Raw genomic sequence first — 24707 nt, 5'->3', positions numbered from 1 at the left:
ACCAAGCTTGGGAAACTCTGGAGAAACTGCAGGACCTGGTTCAGCTCTCGTCGCCGCAGGCCCGCCAGCATGTCGAGGACATGGGTCCGAATTTAATCGACCTTTAAATATTAAGANAATTCCTCATTAGTTGTCATCGCTGTTGATTAGCCCACCACACGTTGCTGCACCGATCCGTCTCACCACCGACCGAGCGTACGCAGAAAACTGAGCGCAAGTCTAATTACAAGCGCAAGCCGAACCGTCAAAAGAGCCAAACCGCGCGTGAGCAAGGAAATGCTACGCAGTCAGCACGCAGACCCACCGGACGAGCAGTAAAGGAAGCAGCTCAACAACCACGTCCTGCTCCTGCCTTCCAACGGCGTATCCGCGGGCTGTTTAACCAAGCTTGGGAAACTCTGGAGAAACTGCAGGACCTGGTTCAGCTCTCGTCGCCGCAGGCCCGCCAGCATGTCGAGGACATGGGTCCGAATTTAATCGACCTTTAAATATTAAGAAATATATTTTGCACTTACGTTTTATATTATATTACTGAATTAATACTTACCTGAATTAATACTTCCCTGAATTAATACTTACCTGAAATTTGTCAAAATGAAATACTCACCCTGTACATATGTTTAACTATGTAACAAACCTTCGGCTATTGTGAACAAACCTCTGATAGCTATATAATGGCCAAGCAATAGGTTTAAGTTCACTCGTTCGCTATCCTTCTACATAAACAGTCGTCCACTCGAAAGAAAAATTGTAAAATCCGCAAATTAAACCTGAATAAATTGTGAATTTAAATATCTATAAAAAAAATAGTAAACCCCTTTTATTAACGCGAAAGAGAACACTTCGGAACCATAAGTCACATGAACTTGAAATTTGGTATGCAGAAAAATCTATGGTAGATGCTTATAGTAAGGTATATCTGGAGGTGACGATGGTTGAGCCTCCGTAGAGGTTTGATATTTTCGCCGACTCTTTATGTAGGGCAAAACAGTAATAAGAAAGATCGCTTCTATTAATGCCAATGCAGATTAAATACTGAAATATTTATTTTATAAAAACTTGAGCAGAAAAACTTAGTTAGCGCGCGTCTGTACTATTTGGTTGCAGGAATCGGAAAGAAAAAGGTACAATAGAGTATATGTAGTTGACGGAATCATGGTGGTATTTTCGAGATCGGCGTTTGTTANATAGTAAACCCCTTTTATTAACGCGAAAGTGAACACTTCGGAACCATAAGTCACATGAACTTGAAATTTGGTATGCAGAAAAATCTATGGTAGATGCTTATAGTAAGGTATATCTGGAGGTGACGATGGTTGAGCCTCCGTAGAGGTTTGATATTTTCGCCGACTCTTTATGTAGGGCAAAACAGTAATAAGAAAGATCGCTTCTATTAATGCCAATGCAGATTAAATACTGAAATATTTATTTTATAAAAACTTGAGCAGAAAAACTTAGTTAGCGCGCGTCTGTACTATTTGGTTGCAGGAATCGGAAAGAAAAAGGTACAATAGAGTATATGTAGTTGACGGAATCATGGTGGTATTTTCGAGATCGGCGTTTGTTAGAAACGCTGGCTTCAACCGATCAATACTGATGTTTGTGTTACGCCTTCGCATTTGAATATTAAAATACTTAGACGATCGCTTGATGATGGGGCGTGTTAGTGATGGGCGTATCGAGTCGTTGTGCACTAACAAATGCGTTGCTGTCTTTAGTGCAGGTGACACAAACACTTTTGTGGTTGTGTGATGCGATGTGTGTGTCGGTCGCAGCTTCTGCATTGCTGACCTAAATTGCGATACGGTCTCTTCAGTGGCCTTCGTTTGTTCCGCACCTTGCAAAAATTCGCCTGGGATTCGCAGAGTCGACCCGTTAACTAATAATGCGGGACATGCCTTAATGTCGGGCTTATATGCGCCGCGTAAGCCAAGCAAAATTGTCGGTAGGTGCTGCACTCACCTATTTGGGTCGTGGCATAGTATAGCTACTTTGAAACCCCTGTGCCACCTCTCGATAATGCCATTTTATTGCGGGTGGTATGGAGTTGTTCGCAGGTGGGTTGCGCCAATAGTCGTAATCAGCTCAGCAAAAACGGCGGAGTCAAACTGCCTTCCCTGGTCTGATGTGACTCGCTCTGGAACACCAAACCGCGCATCCAGTGTGACAGAAGTACTTTAGCGACGGTTTCGGCGGACATGTCTGGCATTGGTGCCGCTTTTGTCTCTCGCATAATATGAAAGGGCCAACGATGTCTATATTGATGTGTGAAAAACGTGCCTTAGGTGGTTCGTAGTTGGCTGGTAGGGATTTGGTGTGTCGCTGTATCTTCGAGCGTTGACATGCTGTTGTGTCTCTTCTAATGCTCGGCCAGACAAAACTCTCGGTAATTAGCTTAACAGTTGCACGCACGCCTGGGTGTGAAAGACCATGCATCTTTGTAAGCAACATGTCTCTAAACTGTTTCGGAATGTATGATCGGACGGTTGAAGTCGATGTATAGCATAAAAATCGAGAGGCGCTGTTGGGAATTGGAAAATTCTTGAGAATGAGTGAACTATTTTGCGTACCTCATTTGTTTCGCAGTGCTTGCAGCTGCGTATCGGCTTGTGGTGCTTCAGCGACCTTCGTATAGTCGACTATTGCTTCCACCGATTGCATGCGCGAAAGTAGGTCTGCTGTCGCGTTGTCTTTGCCAGGCGTATGTCGAATGTCGGTTGAGAATTGACTGATAAAGTCAAGTTGGCGGATTCGACGAGGCGAAATCTTCTCCGGNTAGTGCTTGCAGCTGCGTATCGGCTTGTTGTGCTTCAGCGACCTTCGTATAGTCGACTATTGCTTCCACCGATTGCATGCGCGAAAGTAGGTCTGCTGTCGCGTTGTCTTTGCCAGGCGTATGTCGAATGTCGGTTGAGAATTGACTGATAAAGTCAAGTTGGCGGATTCGACGAGGCGAAATCTTCTCCGGTTTCTGACGAAATGCGTAAATTAGCGGGCGATGATCCGTAACGAATTAAAAATTTTCGCCCTTCGAACATATAGCGAAAGTGACAAACGCCCGTCGTATGTACTGTAATTCCGTTGCGCACTGCTTAGTTTCTTTGAATAAAAACCGAGCGGCTGCAGCTCACCATCGATGAGTTGATGAAGTGCAGCGCCAACGGAGGTGTCTGAAGCATCGACGTATAGCCCTAACTCTGCATCAGCGGCGGGATGAGCTAACAGAGTCGCGTTTGCCAATTCGCATTTGCATCGTTCGAAGGCGGCTTCAGCATTNATCGACGTATAGCCCTAACTCTGCATCAGCGGCGGGATGAGCTAACAGCGTCGCGTTTGCCAATTCGCATTTGCATCGTTCGAAGGCGGCTTCAGCATTAGCGTTCCATACGACGGGAGTGCGGTCGTTTTTTCGGTTTCCAGTGATGAGTTGGTGAAGGCAGGTTAATAGCGAGATGATTTTCGCGAAGGCGCTGAAGTACTACTCTCAAGTCATGACGATGCTGTTCGCTAGACGTAGAGGCAACACAAATGTCGTCAATACGGGAAAACGTAATCTAACCCACGCAAGGCATCGTTAATTACCCGCGATGAAACGCGCGATGTAGGTCGATTTTGGAAAAGATGGTCTTACCTCGCAAGTTGGCTTGAAAATCCGTTAAGTAGGGAAGCGGATATCGATCGGGGAGCGTCTGTGCATTTAAGGCACGGTAATCGTCTATATACTCTGATTGGCGATCCGTGTGCAGCATACAGCGCCCTTGTCGTAGGTCGGATATCGTAACTTTTGGCCATGACTGGGAGGACAGAAACATCAGCACCAGTGTCGATGAGGAATGTTCTCTTGGAGTGTTTGTCGTACACCTGCAAGCGAAGCACTTCGCGCTCTGTGACCGTGTCTACGCTACGACTCGTCACGCGCTCTAGGGGTCATGCGGAAGACAAGTTAGCAACAGTTGCAACTGTCGAGCGACTCTGGCGGTGACATGGGCTTCTACATTTGCGGGCATCTCGCNCTCGTCACGCGCTCTAGGGGTCATGCGGAAGACGAGTTAGCAACAGTTGCAACTGTCGAGCGACTCTGGCGGTGACATGGGCTTCTACATTTGCGGGCATCTCGCCCGTACCTCTTATGGTACCAACATTCATCAAGCGCTCCGGTTGATGTCCCAACGGCTTGCGAACGATTACGGCTGCGAGAGCGAGGGTGAAAATTGCTTTGCCTGCGATTACGGGAACGCGAGCGAGATCTGAGCTTATCAAATTTCTTACTAAGTTCGTTAATGGCTGCACGAAGTCCCTCGATTTCGTTAGGCTGCGTTGTGTCAACTTTGTTGATGTGGCTAGGAGCTATGGCGTCTACGATCGAGTCATCGATTTTGGTAAACTCAGCGGCTGTTCCAGATGAGGCGGCAACTACTGGCTGAGCAAGCTCTGGTAAACGTTTCGTCCAGAGCCCCTTCAGGGCTGCTTCCCCCAGAGGTCTACCAGCAACCCTTCTNATTTCGTTCAGAGCCCCTTCAGGGCTGCTTCCCCCAGAGGTCTACCAGCAACCCTTCTCATCTCGTAGTATAGCTCAGATAGTTTCTTGTCGCCCAGTGGTAACTCCGACAGAAGGCGGTTGAGGCGTCGCTGCTCACTGTCTGCAAAGGGGTCGATGATTTTTTGTTTGACGAAGTCGAACCTGTCGTTTTGCGGCAACGAAGCGATGACATCCCCTAGCTGCGCGATAACTTTTGGGTCGAGCGCTGCCAAGATTGTCGCTGTCTTTTGCTTGTCGGTGGTTATTCCTGATGCGGTGAACCAAAAGTCCATCGTAGTGAACCAAGCTTCGATGTTGGTGTTACTCATTGGAGGCACTGCAAGTCGGGCGTTCACTACTGCAACAGTGTTGGCGCCGCCGCCTGGCGACACAGGTATACTGTTTACAGACTCTGCTGTCGACAAACCACTGTCTACCATATTTTTAAATTAAAATCGATTTTAACCAAAAATTAAATGTTGAAATCACGTCTCACTTTGCAAAGCGTTAGCAAGTGGCGTGATTTAATGGAAGCCGAGGAAATTCTTTTACGGAATGTGAGTTCCGTTACCCGAAAATTTACCGGTATGCGAGCGCAGTTACGTGCACAAAATTCAGCGGGGTCACCAGTTTCTGGAGGTGACGATGGTTGAGCCTCCGTAGAGGTTTGATATTTTCGCCAACTCTTTATGTAGGGCAAAACAGTAATAAGAAAGATCGCTTCTATTAATGCCAATGCAGGTTAAATAACGAAATCTTTATTTTATAAAAACTTGAACAGAAAAACTTAGTTAGCGCGCGTCTGTACTATTTGTGTGCAGGAATCAGAAAGAAAAACATACAAGTGAGTATATGTAATTGACTTACAAAAATATAGCAAAACAAAATGAAATGAATGTGAAAAGGAGAAATATGAAATGATGCAGGGTGCCACATATATATAAATGACTTTGTAGGAAGGGGCGTGGCATATCTCATACTCGTAGAATTTTTAATCAGCCATAACTTCGGAACCATAAGCCACATAAAANTTATAAACTTTTTTGAACCACTTGGGAGCTCACAATAGCGTAACGCTGTGGTGGGTTCCCGGACGTGAAGGGTTTGAAGGCAACGAAAGCTGGCTGTCTCACAAAGCGTGGAGACCAAATGCACTTACATAGTCCCTAGTCTTTTGTGAGCTGGTGAAGGAAACCCCGGAGCATATTCTATGTGACTGGCACGTATCATAAATAGCAGGCTGATACACTTTGGGGAACGATTGTCTTTTTCATCCAAAATTTTAAACATGGCGCCCTCCACAGTGCCTAACTTCTTAAAGAGAANCTCTCGAATTTAAAAGACCTCAGTTTACAGTTCGCTTAGCTTTTGCAATGACAATTAACAAGAATGCCTTAAAGTAAAACCCGAAACTTTATCGAAAATAAAATGTATGATAATTGTATTGGAAAATGCATTTAAGTTATGTTTGAAGTATAAAAAAATGCTGTGAAATCATATTAGAAATTAGATTGTACTTCTTTTATTATATAATTTATTGGAGATATTTTGACCTAAATGAAAAGACCGGCAGTGCCAGTGTACTTCTTTTATTATATAATTTATTGGAGACATTTTGACCTAAATGAAAATACCGGCAGTGCCAAAAAATTATTCCATGTCCTACCATATGTTGCTATCACGGCTATAGTAAAATTAGAGCAGAAAGAGAGTATGATATCTTTACATAAAGTATTTTTCATGTTTGTATAAAGATGTGTGGTGAAAGCCGCGGGTAAAAGTTAGTCTTATCTATATTTTTAATAAATTTTAAATTGGAAAAAATTATTAAAAATCTCAAAAAAAATTTTGGTAGTTTNCGTGGCAACACTGATCACATATCTATGAATTTTTGTCAAAATAACTTATGTAACTATAATTTTTGCTTTTAGGCGAATGCTACTTAATATTTTTACATCTTATAGCTGAAAGAAAGAAATGCTGGGAATATGTTATGAACTGTTTCTTAGATATGTCGGACGCCTATAATAGAGTAGATCTTGTTTCACTTCATAATATTCATAAATCTACAATGCAACATGACCCAACAATTGCAANCAATAGTGCCATTGTTGCTACAACAACAACAACATATAGTGCGTTCTAGAACGTCTACGATTTGCAGGTTTTGCAGGATTTAGTCCAAAGTCGTTCCCGTACGCCACGTTCACATAAGGTTTATTAAAGGCGAAAACAGCTATCGTGAAGTACGGGAACATGCTAANATAAATCTACAATGCAACATGACCCAACAATTGCAAACTGGATTATCAACTACTTTTCTAAAAGACATCTGACCCTAGGTAATCACACTGTTGAGATAAACTCTGGCCTACCTCAAGGTAGCTGCCTATCCCCAACGCTATTCAATATTTATACAGCCCAACTGCACGAAATTAATAACTCTCAGACTCAACTATTTCAGTTTGCCGACGATCTTGCGTTAATATTCACTAGCACAAACAGATTCTCTGCAGCTCAAAATTTACAAAACAAAATAGAAGAATTACAGGCAAAATGCGACAGCTTAAATCTCAAATTTAGACTGAACAAAACAAAATTCATGTATATGTCTGCAAACAATAAACAAACCTTTAGCGTATCCATCAACGGCCTAAACATTGAACAAGTCCATCACTTCAAATGGCTGGGAAGAACAATCAGCACGAACTCAACCATTAAGGTACATATTAGTGATATTAAAAGAGCAACAACTACAGGTAAAAACCTCATTTCTAAATTGGCATCTACCAAGTCAGGTATTTCACCTAAAACTTCTATAAATCTTTTTAAAACGTTTGTACGATCCAAAGCAGAATATGCCAACACCAGTTACGCCAATGCCCATAAAGGGTATAACAAACAGCTACAAACCAGTGTAAATGAAACCTTGAGGAGATCCCTCGGAGTTCCTCCAAACACTCCAAAACTCATGAGATACGCGCTGGCTTGTGAACTTCCACCTCTTCCCAGAGCTGTATGGCTTACGGCCAAGGAACTTGTCAAACAGTGGTTGATCAATCCTGAACTTAGAACACAGATCCAGAACAGACCTCCCATAAATTCCAGCTACAGCATAACGTACGAAAAATTTAAAGCAATTATCAACACCATAGATACAAATGTAGCTTTCAAAAAACACCATGACCTCACCTGTTACGAATCTGAATTGGCCCAGTCCAAAAAGAACGTCACCCCTACACAACTCAAAGCTCTCTACAACCAAAAAATTAACACGCTAAAAGAGGAAGGTTTCAAAGTGTTTGCCACTGATGCATCGGTATCAGATAACAAAATTGGCTGTGCAGTCTATGTGGTAACGGCTAAAGTCTCAACCTGTTCAATATAGAGAGAAACTTCACATCAACTTTCGGTGAGCTAGTAGCACTTTCTCAAGCAATCACGATAGCCATTAATAATGAAAGTAAAAAAGTAGCAATCTTTACAGACAGTCAGAGTGAAATTAAGGCCCTAAAAAGCCGCACCACACAAAATTTCTTAGTAGCTGAAATCCATAATAAACTTTATCACTCCCAAATAGAAAACATTGCAATAGTCTGGACACCTAGCCATGTGGGTATAACCATAAATGAAAAAGCGGATATAGCAGCAAAAACAGCAGTTGACCATGGTAAACCTTTACTCCCAAAACTCACCCCTTGTGAAGCACTGAGAAGGATTAGCAAAATGTTGTGGACTGAAGCCAAAACAGAATTTACCAACAAACTTCCAAACTGGGACCCGGACATAGTAGAATTTTGCACGCCCAAAGAAAAACAGCCATGGTTTAAAAACAAAAACTTGGACTTAGATGCATATGACATAAAACTCTTTAACAGAATCGCAACTGGACACACGTACAGTAGCACTTATCTAACGAAATTTCAGCATTACAGATCAGACAATTGCAGTGCATGCAACATAAAAGAAACTCCTGAACACCTAATATTTGATTGTATCAAATATAACAACTTGCAAAACGGTAATTCTCTTTTCCGAAACTACCAAATTTCAAACAGATTCTTCTCTCAAAACTGCCTGCCACATACAAACAACTGGTCGACTTTCTACATAGAAGTGGGCTAGATAAAGCACTATAAAAAAAGGGTAATATAAAAGAAGACAAAAACAAAAAAGGTATTGAATGAAAAAATAAAACGCAAATAGGAAATAAATAAAAAATTAACTTAGAAAGTATTAAAATATACAAAAAAAAATTGTGTGTTTTATACAAGTGAGATAAAATAAACTTAACCTATTATTTTCACATACTAGTTATATATCAACTTATAACATTCGTTTAAACCAATGTATTCAATGGTCGCGTTCTTAAGACGTAGCTGTTTAGCCCATCTGCTGCGAAACTGCTGGCAACTGTTGAACCCAACAATTACGTCTTAGAAACGGCTTGATGAATATGCTGTCAAATCAACAGCTGATAAATGTAAACAAATGAAATTTCAACAAATAGAGATAGTTGCGCCGATACTATTTAGAATTCAACGCTTAGCGGCCGCCGGGTTGAAAAAATCGTTCAATGTTACAATGAATTAAACAGTGTAAAATTATATAGCAAATATCTTAAAAACATATATTTAGAAACGTAGTATTATTATAAAATATTTTAGTTACTTTATCACGTCAGTGATATAAAATATACAACCCTATGCTGTAATCCGTCGTAGATTCGATTTTGCTACGAATCTTAAAATTGGTATGCTGTAATCCGCGTTGCCGTATCGTAATTTCGAAATTCGGAGACCATCTTCGAAACTCGTAATGTTGGTATGCCTGAATCCGACGTAGCAGTAATTTGTATGTATTTGTCGGAAATTTTCTACGAAGAGCAACTGGTGTCGGAGCGAAGCGAATTCTTTTAAAATATCAATAAAATAAAGTGTGTAAAGGAAAAAATATGTAAGTTACAAGTGTGATTGGAAAAAAATGGATTATTGTTAAATATTTACAAAATTATCAGGTCGAAGATCACAACAAATCGGTCGCAATACGAAAAAATGGTAGAATGCATGACCGAAAGGCCGGACATTGCTCGCGGCTTTTCAAAAGGAGCTAAAGAGGATGTAGTGGAGTTTTGGGAAAGCGTCGCTCAGCAGCTAAACAGCTTAGGCCCACCGACAAAAGATGTATCCAGCTGGAAAAAGGTGCGGATAAAATTTTAAGAGCACAAAATTTATTTATCATTGTTTTCCTTATATCAATACTATTTCTAGGTATGGCTCGATTATAAGTGCTACATTAAAAGAAAGCTTTCCGCCAATAAAGCAGAGACGAGGGCAACTGGTGGTGGACCCAACAGAATGCACAATTTCAATGAGTTGGAGGAAAAAGTGATAGAGTTGACGGGCTTGCACACTTCCACATCGGGGATCAATGGAGCTGTCTCTTTTGGTGTGGTAACAACACAGACGGTGACCCAACCGGTGGTGGAACCTGCGGCAGTCATTCCTATGCCAACTGAGCCAGACAATGCCAATGTGCAGAGGCGTTCCCCTCCGGTAAAAAAAAAACGACACGGCCACTTTGGTACAGGAGCAAATAAATTTGCAACGAAGCTACTACCAGAAAAGTTTGGCCTTTTTGGAACGCCAATCTGAGTCTGCAAACGAGCTGGCAGATAACGTGCGACGCATGTACCAAGTACAAGAAAACATGCATGACATGAAGAAGGAAAAATTGCGTGAATTAAAGAGGCACAATATTGAAATGGAGGCCCTTAAAAAAAGGGAGCTTGATTTGCAGGAAAAATTACTGCGGATACAAGAAAGAAGCCAGCAAAAATGAACTAATAAATACATTTTTTTTTAAGATTTCTTTATTTTTGAATTTAATTTAATTTTGCACTGAACTGCTGATTTTTTAATTTTTTTTTATTTAAAGATTATTGGATTTAAGACTATTAGATTTAAGAATATAACTGAACTAAAGAAGTGAACTAACGTTTGTGATATTTGTATATATGTATAAACTATTAGATTTAAGAAAAGAACTGAACTAACGCTTGTGATATATGTATAAACCTATTAGATTTAAGAAAAGAACTGAACTTAAGAGATGAACTTACGCTTGTGATAACTGTATATATGTACAAACTATTAGATTTAAGAAAACAACTGATTTTTTTTGTATATTTAGTTTTAAGTAAAGAACTGAATTTATTTTAAATTTTTTATATCAAATAAATATGAAGTACAAAGTTATGGGATTGTTTTCATTAGTTAGGTAATGATCTCAAAATTCGCATTCTTATGTCTGACGCTTCTCTGGAAAATTCTGATGGCGCTTCCTCTTCATTTACATCTTGATATTCATCATCCATAATATCAGGTGTATTATCTTCTACGTTGTAGTGGATGCACATGTTATGCAATGCGCATACCACATTAATTATTTGTACCACTTTTTGGGGCGAATAATGTAGTTGGCGAGCACTTAGCAGGCATCGAAATCTATTTTTCAAAACGCCGATGACTCTCTCGACTATGTTGCGCGCTTTACTGTGCGTTTTGTTGAAGGCGCTTTCTCTACTTCCTGCCACAGGAGAACGGAATGGTGTAATTAACCAGGGCTGTAATGGATATCCAGCATCGCCTGTTAAACAAAATATTTTTAGTTATATTTAACACATTTTGCTCTCATTCCACTTATAACATACCTAATATCCAAGTTGTTTTGTCTCCTTGCCGATATCTCTCTTCAAAATAGGTTTTCGCAGCGCTTACATTCCACACATGTGAGTCGTGGCTACTGCCTGGAAACCGAGCATCAACGCACCTTATTTGCATCTTGTTATCGCAAATCTATTTAATAAATTTACGATAAATTGCACGTACAAAATCACTTTGCTCTTGTGGTTTTACTTACCACCATTGCATTTAGGCTGTAGTATCCCATACGATTGTAGTACAAATACGGTTCGTCTGCAGGAGGAAGTATTTTAATGTGTGTGCCGTCCACACACATAATAACGCCAGGGAATTGCGTTCTCCTGTAAAACCACATTTTGGCTCGTTTATTCTCCTCCTCCGTCATTGACAATTTAATCCATACTGGGCACAGTCGGCGTTCCAAGATGTTTAAAGTTTTTGTCAATGTTTTTGAGAACGTTGATTGCGCCAACCCCACATCAAAATCTTTCCCAACACCGTGTTGGTAGCTTCCTTCAGCGAAAAACCTCATAACTGCCATCAATCTACTTACAGGAGTTACCGATGATGATTTTACACTTCGCCCAAGCTCTTCCTCCATAATTGTTAAAACGCTTTTAAATGCGTCTTTGTTGAGGCGGAAATTTTTTACAAATCTTTAAACATTCAAACGATTATTTTATATGTGTATCAGTGAAATCAATTATAAAACTTACATTTTATCATTTAAGCTAAATGGATCAGAACTGTCTCGTAGCAATCTCCTTTGTATATTAATGCAACAGTTGACTGCAGCATGTTCTTCCTCCTGAGACAAAAGTGCACCGGCCACTGAATCCATTCTATTTTACTTAATTAAGGAAAAGCTTTTTCAAATACGATTAAACAATTTTTTTAATTTCACTGTTCACTTGCGATTCTTTTTATTTTGATTTGTTTCTGCCAAAGCAGCTGATTAAGAACTTCGAATTTCACTATTTTAGTTGGCAACGCCGTTGATAGTTACGATCGGATTACAGCATACCAATTTTCGAATTTTCGGAACGGAGCTACGAATTCGTAACTACGAACTTTCGGATTACAGCATAGGGGTGATAATAATTTTGTTTGCAACTGCCACCTAACAAAGCGGCGTTAAATTTAATATAAGCGGCGTAAGTCTTATCGATCAGCTGTTTAGGCTAAGCCCAACACGTTGAGTTCAGGTAGCGTAAAAATTATCGGCTGGAAAAAATGGCGGAAAGTTGCCAACTGTTGGAGTGAGCGTAACTACTCAACTGTGCGTTTCTAAGACAAACAGCCAACGGTTACCCAACAGCTACGACTTATGAACGCGCCCAATCTGTCAATCTATGTTTGTGTTTTCAGACTTGGTGTATTGTCTTATGTAGTCTTGTGTCGGCCTTAACTGTCATAAAATAAGAATGAGGAAAGCAGCTGTTACGCTAACATCAGCCAGAAAGAAGCAACATCAAGGAGTCGTATAATGAAATACTCTTCAACGCGGAATGTCAACCAAACACGTCGATACACGATAAATGGAAGCAACATTGTCCAGAAGTTTAGCTGAAGGTTATAACTAATCAAACAATCGTTCGCAGATAGACTTGTGTTTATGCTATAGGAAGCTGTAATCCACAGCGTTTGGGACGAATAGCAGTTTGACTTAGAGAGAAACACTATCGTATTCAAATGGTATTAGACAACGAGAACCACCGAATACATCATCGTGGAATAAACAAGGTGATGTCAGTTACCTAACCTCACTTTTTTGGTAGCCCCATTTCGGCAATGCATATAATGTAGTAAAAAAGAGGAACATTTTAGGACCATTTTAACGCCCTTTTGAATACTATTTTTAAAAAGTATGTATTAAAGAATTATTTTACCAAAACAACGTTAAAGATAATAAAGAATAGTTGTGTTAGGTTTACCCGATTCTAGTAATATCCAGACGAATTGGTACGAATCTTAATGTTTTGTCGTTTTCGTACGCAAAAACTTATTGAGAGAGCGAAACAGCTGAAGTTCAAAGTTTTTACTGCATTTTTAATGGATAAATTTTTACTTGTAACTTGCCGGATGCAATTTAAACGAATAAGGAAACTGTTTTGTGGGTTTTTATTATTGAAATTGACTAAAAAACCAATTTAAATATAAAATATATTGTTTTATTAGGAAGTTGCTGCGAATAAAGAACCAATTTATCAGCTGGTCATGAAACTTGATAATTATTACTGGATTTGCGTTGCTGTACGTCTTTGAATATTTTTTCTTTGAGAGCGAATTCGCGAAATTAAGCTACTGGAGAGTTGCTGGCGAGTTACTGAATAATTTTTTAAACAAACACAACTACTCTTAGCAAGTTTTATCTTCTTTTTAAAAGACCGATTATGTATGAATTACACTAAGTAACAAAAAAAATAAATTTCTCAGTCCTTGGGATGTAATTGTTATTTCCTAGTCTGTTATGCCTTAAAAGTATGGAAACCACCTAATATTCCTCGGAAACTTGCTTTTGTGACCAGGACAATGTGATTCATTAAAATATGCTAAAATTATGAGAAAAACGTGTTTGAGTCTTTCAATACAGAGAAAATCATACAGAACAGCACATATAAATCAAAACTAAATTTTATTAAATCTTCAGAAAACCAAAAACATAAAAGTAAATCAGAAGCGGGTGGTTTTTCGACATTTCGACAAAAGTTCGTGACGCTTCCTCTGACATGTGACTTTAACACTAGGATCCAGCAAATTCCACTGCATCAGTCTGGACGTCAAAAGTTCAGCATCGGACTTGGTTAGACCAAGATCTCTGATCAAATCATTCATGTCCTTTTGGTTGGGATAGTATGGGTTTTTGTTATCAGCTAGTAAATTAAATCCTTCACCTTCATTGTCTTCCACACTCATGGAATCAGGGCTCTCACAGGAAGACACCTGCTCTTTCTCTGGAGGAGTAGGAACGGGGCGGTCAGAGCTGTGTGGAACTGGAGCCATGGATGAAGGAATGTCAGGATACATGATTTGACTTGCTTTTTTGCCAGTCCGACGTTTGGAAGGGTCCACCATGCAGAAAAAGCAGTTGCTTGAATGGTCAGTGGGTTCTCTCCAAACTCTTGGCACAGCAAACTTCATAGCTCTCTTTTCCACTCTGTACCATCCTGAAAAAAAAAAATTAGAAAAGAAAAGTACTGTCTAATAAAAAAGTTAATGGAAACATTTATTTTACCCATAACAAAGCAAAATAGTTTTAAAATGTCTTACCTTCCAAAGTCCTTTTGCAGTTTTCACACGCGAAATGAGGTGCCCAGGATTTGTCTTGATCACCCACAGGCATGCCGAAATAAGCATTGTAAGCTTCGCACATTTTAAAACCTGTTTCCAAAGAGTACTTATTCGCTCTTGTTTTGATAAAATATCCGCAGACATAACAAAATGCATCTGCAGGATACTTGCAGCCTCGTGAAGCCATGTTTGAACGAATTTATCTGTAATAAAATAAGAAACAACTCTCAATAAATCACAAAAATGTTGCAAAATTTATTGCGACGACTTTGTTGTTTTAACTAGTGTTGGGCAGTATCGAGTACTTTTGTGTATTTACTACTTTGGTATCGATACTTTTAAGCATCGGGTACTGTCGATACTTTTCAGCATCGAGTACTGAGTACTTTTGGAATCGATACTGCCCAACACTAGTTTTAACACACACAAATGTAGAGAAAACAAGTTGTATGCGCTCGTGTATCAGTTTTCAACAAACAAGCATAAAAATAAACGCAGATAAGCGCTGCCATGGTCACAAAAGCAAAGTTATCTTGCGACAATAGCTGTTTTCTATACTTTTGGGACCTAACTGACTAGGAAATAACAATTACAACCCACGGACAAAAACCTTGTTACATAGTGTTATAAAAGGACTTTCGTAATTTTATTTGTAAATCACTTGTATTGTAGCCTCTAGTAGGTCAACAGGCACAACTTCCAAAACCTATTAAACAAGAAACGCACTTTTACTGACCGTTTTATTAACAACCTGGCCAATTGAATAAACTCACCTGGAACTTCCAGCACTTATGTATATCGCAGCTTCTCGCTGAGATAAAAAACACAATTCACAAATCAGTGGAAGGTAAACATAATTTGTCTTTATTTGCCACTTGGAATAACTACTTAAAATTGGTTACCTAAATTTATTGCCAAAGTCCGAAAAACCTCCAAAAAATCGCAAAATTAAAAGCTGTTGAATATACACACAAATCACAATTTTTGCAAAAAATATTATATGGGAAAGTCACAACTAAACAGAAATATCAAGGACAGTGATGTTCACTCTTATGTTTTCAGCACAATACCTAAAAGGAGTTTTTCTAGTGTAGTTTTTGTTCAAGAGAGCATCATTAGGAACGGGGCTACCGAATTTGTCAAAATTACAACAAACACCCCCCAACTGACATCACCTTATTTTTATTTCACCGTGTGAATATATCACGTTTTAAGAATCGGCTATTTAAGGTGTATAAACCTAGCCATAAATGGAACTGTTGATTGGTTCCTNATGACATCACCTTATTTTTATTTCACCGTGTGAATATATCACGTTTTAAGAATCGGGTATTTAAGGTGTATAAACCTAGCCATAAATGGAACTGTTGATTGGTTCCTAAAGCCTTAAACAAAAAATTAAATGATGTAGAATTTTTTGTAGCCTTATCGTTTTTTCTGTACCTCTTTTGGACTTAGTAAATTTGCCTTTAGTTGAATATAAACTTGAAGACGTTGCGTTTTTAATTCAGCTTGCTTCCTATATCCAAATATGAGTTTTCACAAAAGTGGACTTAGCAAGTTTTCACTTCAAGCCAGCGATATGTTAATGAGATGATTATAGGTTTTTCTTTGTAGGAATTTTTCATTGCAACTAAACTGCCAAACATTTTTAGATATTCACAATAATAATTAGATTAAAAAAAGTCCGGAAATAAAATATTCTCGGAATCGGGTTTCGATATAAGTTGTTTCTTCCGATAACTACTCACTACTCGGTTCAATAGTATCAATACCAAAATTACTTGGTATCGGGCGAAAAGTACCGAGTATGCACTTGTATTTATTAGTATCGTTTTATCCCTAATCAAGGCTTCAGAAATGCGGTTAAAGCTAGTAAATTTCGTATTTACTGTATTTTTATTAACGCTGATCTATGTTGTTTTTCATCGTTGCCCTTTTAGTGTACATAAAGATTTATTGAATAATTCTCACTTTAATGAAAGGTATTAGTAACCATGGAATTTAGGAAAATATTGGTCTACAACAATTTTTTTTTTTCAGATCATTTCCAGTTTTTAACATTGCACTGGTTGTATGTGGTCAGAGATTGCAAGAGTCTCTTACCATGCTCAAATCGGTTCTCCTTTTTAGCCAGTTTAGTAGCGGTAATTTACATTTCTGGATTTTCGCCGAGAGTTTGCTAATGGGTGAACTGAAAGATCGATTAAATAATTGGCGAAATTTTGTACACTTTGGTTTCGAGGTAATGCCGTTGACTTTTCCCAGCCACAACCAAAAGGAATGGCGAACTCTATTTAAGCCTTGCTCGTCTCAGCGGTTATTTTTGCCGGTAAAAATATTTATCTTTTTTTAATATTTCGTTGTTTGCTACAAGGGAACAAATGCAGTTGGGCTCCAAATCTCAAAAATAAAAAAATAAAAATATTGGAATCGATAGAGATGATTGAGCTGAGTATAACGGTATACTTCTTTTTTTGGGTAAACAACAACAACAACAATTATCAAAGGTTAAAGTTCAAAAAAAGCTATTTTTGAAACCAAGATTTCTTAAAAATGGATGGATGGATCTTGAAAATTTTTATCTCATTTAATAGGAAATTTTTTTCCCTTTAATTTGGTATACGTACATTATATATATGTTGTACAGTTCTTACAAAAATTGAATCAATGTAAAATAATTATAAAAAAAACACCTTTTGCAGATAACACCTTTCTGCGTAGGCGGCCTTCGGCCGCACTTAGGGATTATAACCCTCACAAAGTAGAATTCTCTTTCTGTGTTGCGAAGAAAAGGCACTGAACATCTTTTGCAGAGAACACCCTTCAGCGTAGGCGGCGTCGCCCGCACTTGAGATTATAACCCTCACAAAATAGAATTCTCAGTGTTGCTAAAAAAATTAAAATATTTGAATAGTAAAACACACATTAGTCTATTTACAAAGAAATTTCTATTTCATATTCTTCCTGTTCTTCCTCTTCAACAGGTTTAATACTACACGGATTGTATAATCTCCCTGCCATTTTTAAAAAGGTGCTTAAACGATCCGTATCACAATTTTTACAATTGCGGTTAAACATAAACTTAGCTAAATACCCGTTAAAAAATAGTTTTTTCCGATGATATTGGGGCATCGAGCATTTCACGTGACGCCACAACCCTTCTATCGTATTAGTGTGTTGCTCCGTATCTGGGTCTTTAAAATCGATGGAATGGTTGACTCGAAAGTGAATATACCCCTCCTCACTTAAGCAATCATATGCCTATAAAGATAAATAGAAAGCATATACAAATAATAAAAAAAAATACATGCAAATATAGTTCAAAATGAACATACTTTNCTCTTTCTGTGTTGCGAATAAAAGGCACTGAACACCTTTTGCAGAGAACACCTTGCTACGTAGGCGGCCTTCGGCCGCACTTATGGATTATAACCCTCACAAAGTAGAATTCTCTTTCTGTGTTGCGAAGAAAAGGCACTGAACATCTTTTGCAGAGAACACCCTTCAGCGTAGGCGGCGTCGCCCGTACTTGAGATTATAACCCTCACAAAATAGAATTCTCAGTGATGCTAAAAAAATTAAAATATTTGAATAGTAAAACACACATTAGTCTATTTACAAAGAAATTTCTATTTCATATTCTTCCTGTTCTTCCTCTTCAACAGGTTTAATACTACACGGATTGTATAATCTCCCTGCCATTTTTAAAAAGGTGCTTAAACGATCCGTATCACAATTTTTACAATTGCGGTTAAACATAAACTTAGCTAAATACCCGTTAAAAAATAATAAAAAAAAATACATGCAAATATAGTTCAAAATGAACATACTTTCCAAAAGTCGGACACAACTATTGTACCGGGCAAAATCCAGTCCTTTATAATTTTCAACAAAGTTTCCTTGTCCCTCTTCTCCACAGGGACCAAAAAGCATCGATTGGTTTCCCTCTCTACTCCACCAAAGACCCATTGTCCTTCCACACGATGCCCACGGTGGTACTTTCGTCGCCCAAACTTACTCTCATCGATTTCGACAACTTTTCCCAGACCTCCAATTTTGTTTTTATTAACAACCATCCCATCATACACAACCTCGCGACAAAAACTACTCCAATCACTAGCCGTATGATTGGATATGCTGAGCTCTTCCATAATGACATCCAACGTAAGGTTCTTGACCCACAAATAAGCGAAAGCTACTATTTTAAAAATAGAAAGCCTCGATTTCGCGAAAAAAGTGTCTTTCCTCAAAGAAATGTAGACATCGCATCTAACATTTTTCTTCTTTCCCTTAATCGCTGTAGTACACCTATTAGTTCAAAATTTAACAAACTTAATTTTCACAACCACAATCTTTAAAAAGCAAAAACTAACCTCCAAACATAACCGTCAACACTTTGTGCACATTGTTTAAGTTTCAACGGATGTCCTTCGGGACACAAATATGTTCCCTCCCGCGGTATCAGTCCCCATTCCTGTAAGGATTGTAGAGTCCCCTCATTGAGCGGACCGTCGATCTTGCAATCAAATAAATCGTATAGCTTTATTAAATTTAAATTTGCCATTTTAAATTAACACTTGTCAAATAGCACGTTATTCCAAAAGCTTAAATATTAACATAAAGCATACCGCTTAAAAATAACGGTTTCTTTCCAGTTATATATTAAAATAATACGAATAGTTGCCAGATATATAAATAAATTAACTAATTTGTACCTAAAATAACAATACCTATGTATACTTACCTATACCTATTTATTTATATATATCAAAAACAAAAAAAACAATTTGTTGTAAGAACTGTACAACATATATATAATGTACGTATACCAAATTAAAGGGAATCAAATTTCCTATTAAATGAGATCAACATTTTCAAGATCCATCCATCCGTTTTTAAGAAATCATGATTTCAAAAATTGCTTATTTTGAACTTTAACCTTTGATAATTGTTGTTGTTGTTGTTTGCCCAAAAAAAGAAGTATACTATTATACTCAGCTCNTTCTTTCCAGTTATATATTAAAATAATACGAATAGTTGCCAGATATATAAATAAATTAACTAATTTGTACCTAAAATAACAATACCTATGTATACTTACCTATACCTATTTATTTATATATATCAAAAACAAAAAAAACAATTTGTTGTAAGAACTGTACAACATATATATAATGTACGTATACCAAATTAAAGGGAATCAAATTTCCTATCAAAATTTTCAAGATCCATCCATCCGTTTTTAAGAAATCATGATTTCAAAAATTGCTTATTTTGAACTTTAACCTTTGATAATTGTTGTTGTTGTTGTTTGCCCAAAAAAAGAAGTATACCATTATACTCAGCTCAATCATCTCTATCGATTCCAATATTTTTTTTTTTAATTTGGGATTTGGAGCCCAAGTGCATTTATGCCAAAAAGTGGGCGTGGCCGCCCCCTTTTCCGGATTTTAACGGCATTTTTTTTTTTAACCGATTTGCAAATATGGACACAGTTGGAAAGGTGATTGAAGGGTCTTTCATTCGATATATATATCTATGTATATATAATAGGGAAATGTTTTTGTGGTGGGAGGCGGGGCCCGCAAATCCTCCCCTACTTGAAAGGGTACAGTCCCCGCTTTCTAAAAAGGCGAACCCCCCTTGGGCTCCTCTCACCGGCCCCTAGGGAACCGTTTGAAAACGGGGGAAAAACGTAATTTTCTTATGCAAACTGAGCAGTTTGAAGTGGAAAATGACCCAACTAACAGAAACCGTGGGATTTTTTAATAAAAGAAATTATGCTAAATTAGATATCGGGCGATTTTGAATAAAGAAAAAAAGTTAATTAAAAATAGAAAAAATAAAGGTAATTCTCTAGTATAGGGTAACAACCCCTAAAACAGATCCGGAAAAGTTGGGAGGGGTACCAAACGACGCGTTTCGGTCTCCCTATTAACAATCCGGAGGGGGAGGGCTAATATTAACCATTGGTTATTCTCTAGTATAGGGTAACAACCCCTAAAAAAGGTCCGGAAAAGTCGGGAGGGGTACCAAACGCCGCGTTTCGGTCCCCCTATTAACAATCCGGAGGGGGAGGACTAATATTGATCATTGAAATGTTATAAACAAAAAACTTGTTAAATTTCGTTGTTTTGTATGGGTAATAACCATGACAAAAATTCTCTAAATCACCTGTTCTCACTTTTTAAACGCTATTAATATATATAATTTAACTTAATTATTAAACAAACACATAATTTTATCAACCTAAGGTAGATTATTTTGTTACTAAAATGAAGTTGACAATCTTTGCTATAGTGCTGCCACTGTATTAGTATTTCGTAATAATTCACTTTTCCTTACAAGGTGTGTGCAGTGTTCAATGCTTTTCGGTATCTTGTTTCATATATATTTAAATAATGAAAATTTTCGCCTGCGGCGCTTTTTACCTCCCTTTTATTAGCTCGGGATGTAACTATGTAATATTGATGCGCCTAAAAGATGCAGCGATTTCTATTCTCAAGTCACATACCTGATAACATTACGAATGGAAATTATAATAGCGAGGTTTTAGTTTTTTAAATTATAATTTTTTCCATTAAGATCAATACTTCGATAAATAACTGTAAACCATAAAAGTAGCGCTGCCATGGTATAGCGAAATATGCTATTATATTTTGGTTAGAATATTTTATTTAGGTGAAAGTAAAAAAGAGGAAGTGTATAGGGTAAACGGAGTGTAATAGCGCAAATGAAATGTTAAATAAAGTGGCAATACCAACGATTTGAGGTTATAATAATTTTGGGTGGCGCAAAGTTTGTTTACTCTGTTTTATTAACGAAATATATAAAATAAAAGTGAATAAATGATTTTGTTTGCGTAAAATAATAACCGGAGACATTTTAATAGTTGAAACTGGTGATTTAGAGCATTTTGACGTGGTAATTGATCATAGAAAACAACGAAACTTAACAATAGTTTTTTGTTTATAACTTTTAAATGGTTAATAATATTAGCCCTCCCCCTCCAGATTGTTACTAGGGGGACCGAAACGCGTCGTTTAGTACCCTCCCGAATTTTCCGGATCTTTTTAAGGAGTTGTTACCCTATACTAGAGAATTACCAAAACAAGGTTTTATAAAAAATTTTTTTTTTTAACAAATGTATTTTCGCGTATAATTCCTTTCTGCGTAGGCGGCCTTAGACCGCACTTAGGGATTATAACCCTCAGGCAGTAGAATTCTTCTTTCTGTGCTGCCAAAGAAGGGGGGCTGAACACCTTTTGCAGAGAAACCTTTCTGTATAGGCGGCCTTTGGCCGCACTTAGGGATTATAACCCTCAGTAAGTAGAATTCTCCTTTCTGTGCTGCCAAAGAAGGGGAGCTGAACACCTTTTGCAGACATTCCCATGACAGCCGGTTCTACGTACCGGAATGTCTCGGGCTTTTACCCGACCAAGGGCTGTTGTTTCGGCGATCTAACCCCATTTAGGTCGGCGAAGTATCTGAGACATTCACTACGTATTCTTCTACTCAGGGCGGTAAAAGTGCACTTTAGCGAAAGGAGGCCAAAATTCAAGAGGGGTATCAACCGACGCGTTTTACTGCCCACAACAATAATCCGAGACCGGAAATTCACATTTTTAATTCATTAAAGAGTTATTCGCAAAAAGCATTTGCACTTTTCGCACTATGTTTTGATGAATTTGACGCAAATAAATGGAGTAAATGAGCTCAACTGAACACATATTCATTACTTTTTATACATTTGTGATGTTTTAAGTGTACACTTTCGCGAAATTCTGTATTTAATAGCAATATTCCGATGGTGAAAATCCGCACAACAATCTTGCGTAGTTGATATAAATAACATGAAGGAAAACTAGTGTTGCCACTCTATTAAATATAAAATGGAACTAAATTGCTGCTGCCACTCTATTAAAAAAGTTTTTGTCCGTCCAACTCCTTTTTGCGTAGGCGGCCTTCGGTCGCGCTTAGGGATTATAACCCTCACAACGTAGAATTCTCCTTTCTGTGTTGCCAAAGAAAAGGGGCAGAACACCTTTTGCAGAGAACACCTTTCTGCGTAGGCGGCCTTCGGCCGTGCTTAGGGATTATAACCCTCACAACATAGAATTCTCCTTTCTGCGTGCGAAGAAAAGGAACAGAAATCCCCTTTTCACAAAAGTATATTTCTTGTGCATTATTTGGGTGTTTTTAAAGTTGAAATACAAATTGAATTAATAAAGTGGCAGCACGAGTTTTCCTCCATATTATTTATATTAACTACACAAGATTGTTATGCAGATTTTCGCCATCGGGAAAGTGTACACTTAAATCAACACAAATGTATAAAAACTAATAAATACGTGTTAAATTAAGTTCATTTATTCCATTCATTTGCGTGAAAATCATCAAAACATAGTGCGGAAAGTGCAAGTGTTTTTTGCAAATAACTCTTTAATTAATTAAAAATGTTAATTTCAAGGCTGGGCTCGAGTCAAACCCAGGGCCAGAAATCTACACCTGCTGTGTATGCCAGAGACGACTACACCACAACTCCACCTCAGTCAAGTGTAATGCCTGCGAGGGGTGGAGTCACCTTAGAGTCTGCTCAGGACTACGGACACATCGACAGTGGACCACGACGTACGTCCACCCGAGCAGCCTCACACAGCCACCACAGCACAACAACATAATAACACTACAGACCATACCACAGCCACGACAGACCACATAACACACACAACCGCACCACTACCCACACGCCAACAACTCGTGGTTCCCCCTACAATCTGCACGGTATGTCAGACCAGGATATTCCGTAATGTGACATCAGTCAAGTGCAACACCTGCCTTGGCTGGTGCCACTTTAGGGCATGCTCAGGTCTGCGTACCAAGCGAGATTGGACTGGGAACTTCGAGGGCCCGTGTTGCGCTGCTCGGTCGCAGACCTCAACTGCGACGCCTCCCGCCACCCCCACAGGGCGGCACCCATCACAGCAGCGCACACAGCCAACGGCGGTAAGAACACACACATTCCTTACACCCCACATCACGATACGTCTCCCGAACCACATGCAGCTCCTTCAATTTAACTGCAACGAGCTACCGAGCAAGATTGAGGAGATAACCGTCTTCATGTGTCGGCATGGTATATTGATAGCTGCGGTCCAAGAGACGAAGTTGCACAGCAATTCAACTTTGTTGAATTGTGCCGGGTACATCGTGCACCGTCGGGATCGCGAGAGAGATAATGGTGGTGGCTTAGCGTTCATCGCGCACCAGACATCGAAGCAGACATCGACCGCAGGGATACCACCCTAGAATGTGAGGGCATTGCTATCCGGTCAGGCGATGTTTAGCTCGAAATATATAACATATACATACCCCCTGTCACCTGCTGCCCGGCAGGATATCACCCTGATATATGTGCGCTCCTCAGAGGTGAAAACCGTATGGTAGTAGGTGACTTTAATGCGCACCACGATCTTTGGCACTCAAGCCTGTCAAACGATCGTAGTGGAACAGACTTGGCTGATCAGATACGATTCGACATTCTGCACAATGTACGACGACGCACCCACCAGGATTATGGGTAACTGCAGTAGCTCGCCAGACATCACCATAGTCAGCGCTGGTCTGAAAAACAGCATAACATGGCAACCTATGCTGACTTTAGCATCAGACCACCTACTCATAGTCATCTCGATAGATAAACCAACCGACTTTGCCTCCGCCAAACACCGGACTTATATAAATTTTTCTAAAGCTGATTGGAAAGGTTACGCGGAGTTTACCGAAAACACCTTCACCGCGCTTCCCACACCAACCGACGTCCATCTCGGTGAACGTAAGTTCCGCAGGGCTGTCACTGCTGCTGCAGCTCGCTTCATACCGGCAGGATGTATAACGGACCTACGTCCAAGCTTCCCTGCCGAAGCGGCTGTTCTAGCCGATGAGCGTTATAGCCTTCGTCAAGCCGATCCCGAAGATCCCCGTATCGGGAATCTCAATGCGGAGATTCGGCAACTAGTAAACGTCCATAAGCGGAAGAAGTTTATTTATTTATTTTTTATTTTTTACGGTCTTATTGACCTAGCTTACATTCTTCTATTCCTCTATGAGATCATTATCATTATAAGATCATTATCTAATAGGTAGTGTTTTGCAGTAATTATACAATAATTTCTTAAATTTATTAATAT

General features: G+C 38.8%; 3 protein-coding genes across 8 annotated transcripts in view; 1 reads left to right on the top strand and 2 right to left on the bottom strand.

Annotated features, from left to right (window-relative positions):
- Nucleotides 1-10725: 10725 nt before the first annotated feature.
- On the bottom strand, nt 10726-11462 carry LOC108366089 (putative nuclease HARBI1). Its single transcript, XM_017620379.1, has 3 exons — nt 11441-11462; nt 11232-11376; nt 10726-11167 (listed from the first exon to the last, which is right to left on the bottom strand). The coding sequence occupies exons 1-3, from the start codon at nt 11444-11446 to the stop codon at nt 10791-10793; spliced, it is 528 nt and encodes a 175-aa protein (XP_017475868.1). The 5' UTR covers nt 11447-11462; the 3' UTR covers nt 10726-10790.
- A 2409-nt stretch (nt 11463-13871) lies between these two features.
- LOC108366087 (uncharacterized) overlaps nt 13872-24707 on the bottom strand; it is a 17492-nt gene continuing 6656 nt past the window's right edge. Inside the window, exons 1-3 of one of the 4 annotated variants that reach the window (XM_017620373.1) lie at nt 15288-15304; nt 14494-14717; nt 13872-14390 (exon numbers count right to left, since the gene is read on the bottom strand). In XM_017620373.1, the coding sequence (XP_017475862.1) occupies nt 13897-14390; nt 14494-14701 (702 nt within the window). In that variant the 5' untranslated portion in view covers nt 14702-14717; nt 15288-15304 and the 3' untranslated portion in view covers nt 13872-13896. Of the gene's footprint in view, nt 14391-14493; nt 14777-15124; nt 15140-15287; nt 15305-24707 lie in introns of those variants that run through there. The other 3 variants (XM_017620375.1, XM_017620374.1, XM_017620372.1) reach the window with 3 other exon arrangements.
- Nucleotides 16323-24707, top strand: part of LOC108366088 (glucoside xylosyltransferase 1-like) — a 57519-nt gene continuing 49134 nt past the window's right edge. For all 3 annotated transcript variants that reach the window (XR_001848045.1, XM_017620378.1, XM_017620377.1), the window contains exons 1-2: nt 16323-16499; nt 16558-16846. Coding sequence is in view for 2 of the 3 variants with exons in the window: in XM_017620378.1 (XP_017475867.1) it covers nt 16375-16499; nt 16558-16846 (414 nt within the window). In the remaining variant the exon portion in view is untranslated. The remainder of the gene's footprint in view (nt 16500-16557; nt 16847-24707) is intronic.

This window comes from Rhagoletis zephyria, unplaced genomic scaffold (assembly GCF_001687245.7).
Source record: "Rhagoletis zephyria isolate East Lansing unplaced genomic scaffold, Rhagoletis_zephyria_1.1 Rzeph_scaffold_02131, whole genome shotgun sequence".
Taxonomy (NCBI): domain Eukaryota; kingdom Metazoa; phylum Arthropoda; class Insecta; order Diptera; family Tephritidae; genus Rhagoletis; species Rhagoletis zephyria.
This window is presented reverse-complemented; position numbering and strand designations above follow the sequence as displayed.

Coding starts and splice junctions, on each gene's coding strand:
- LOC108366089 (XM_017620379.1), bottom strand. Junction 11,168..11,231: donor CAAAACAACTTGGATATTAG/GTATGTTATAAG, acceptor TTTGTTTAACAG/GCGATGCTGGATATCCATTA.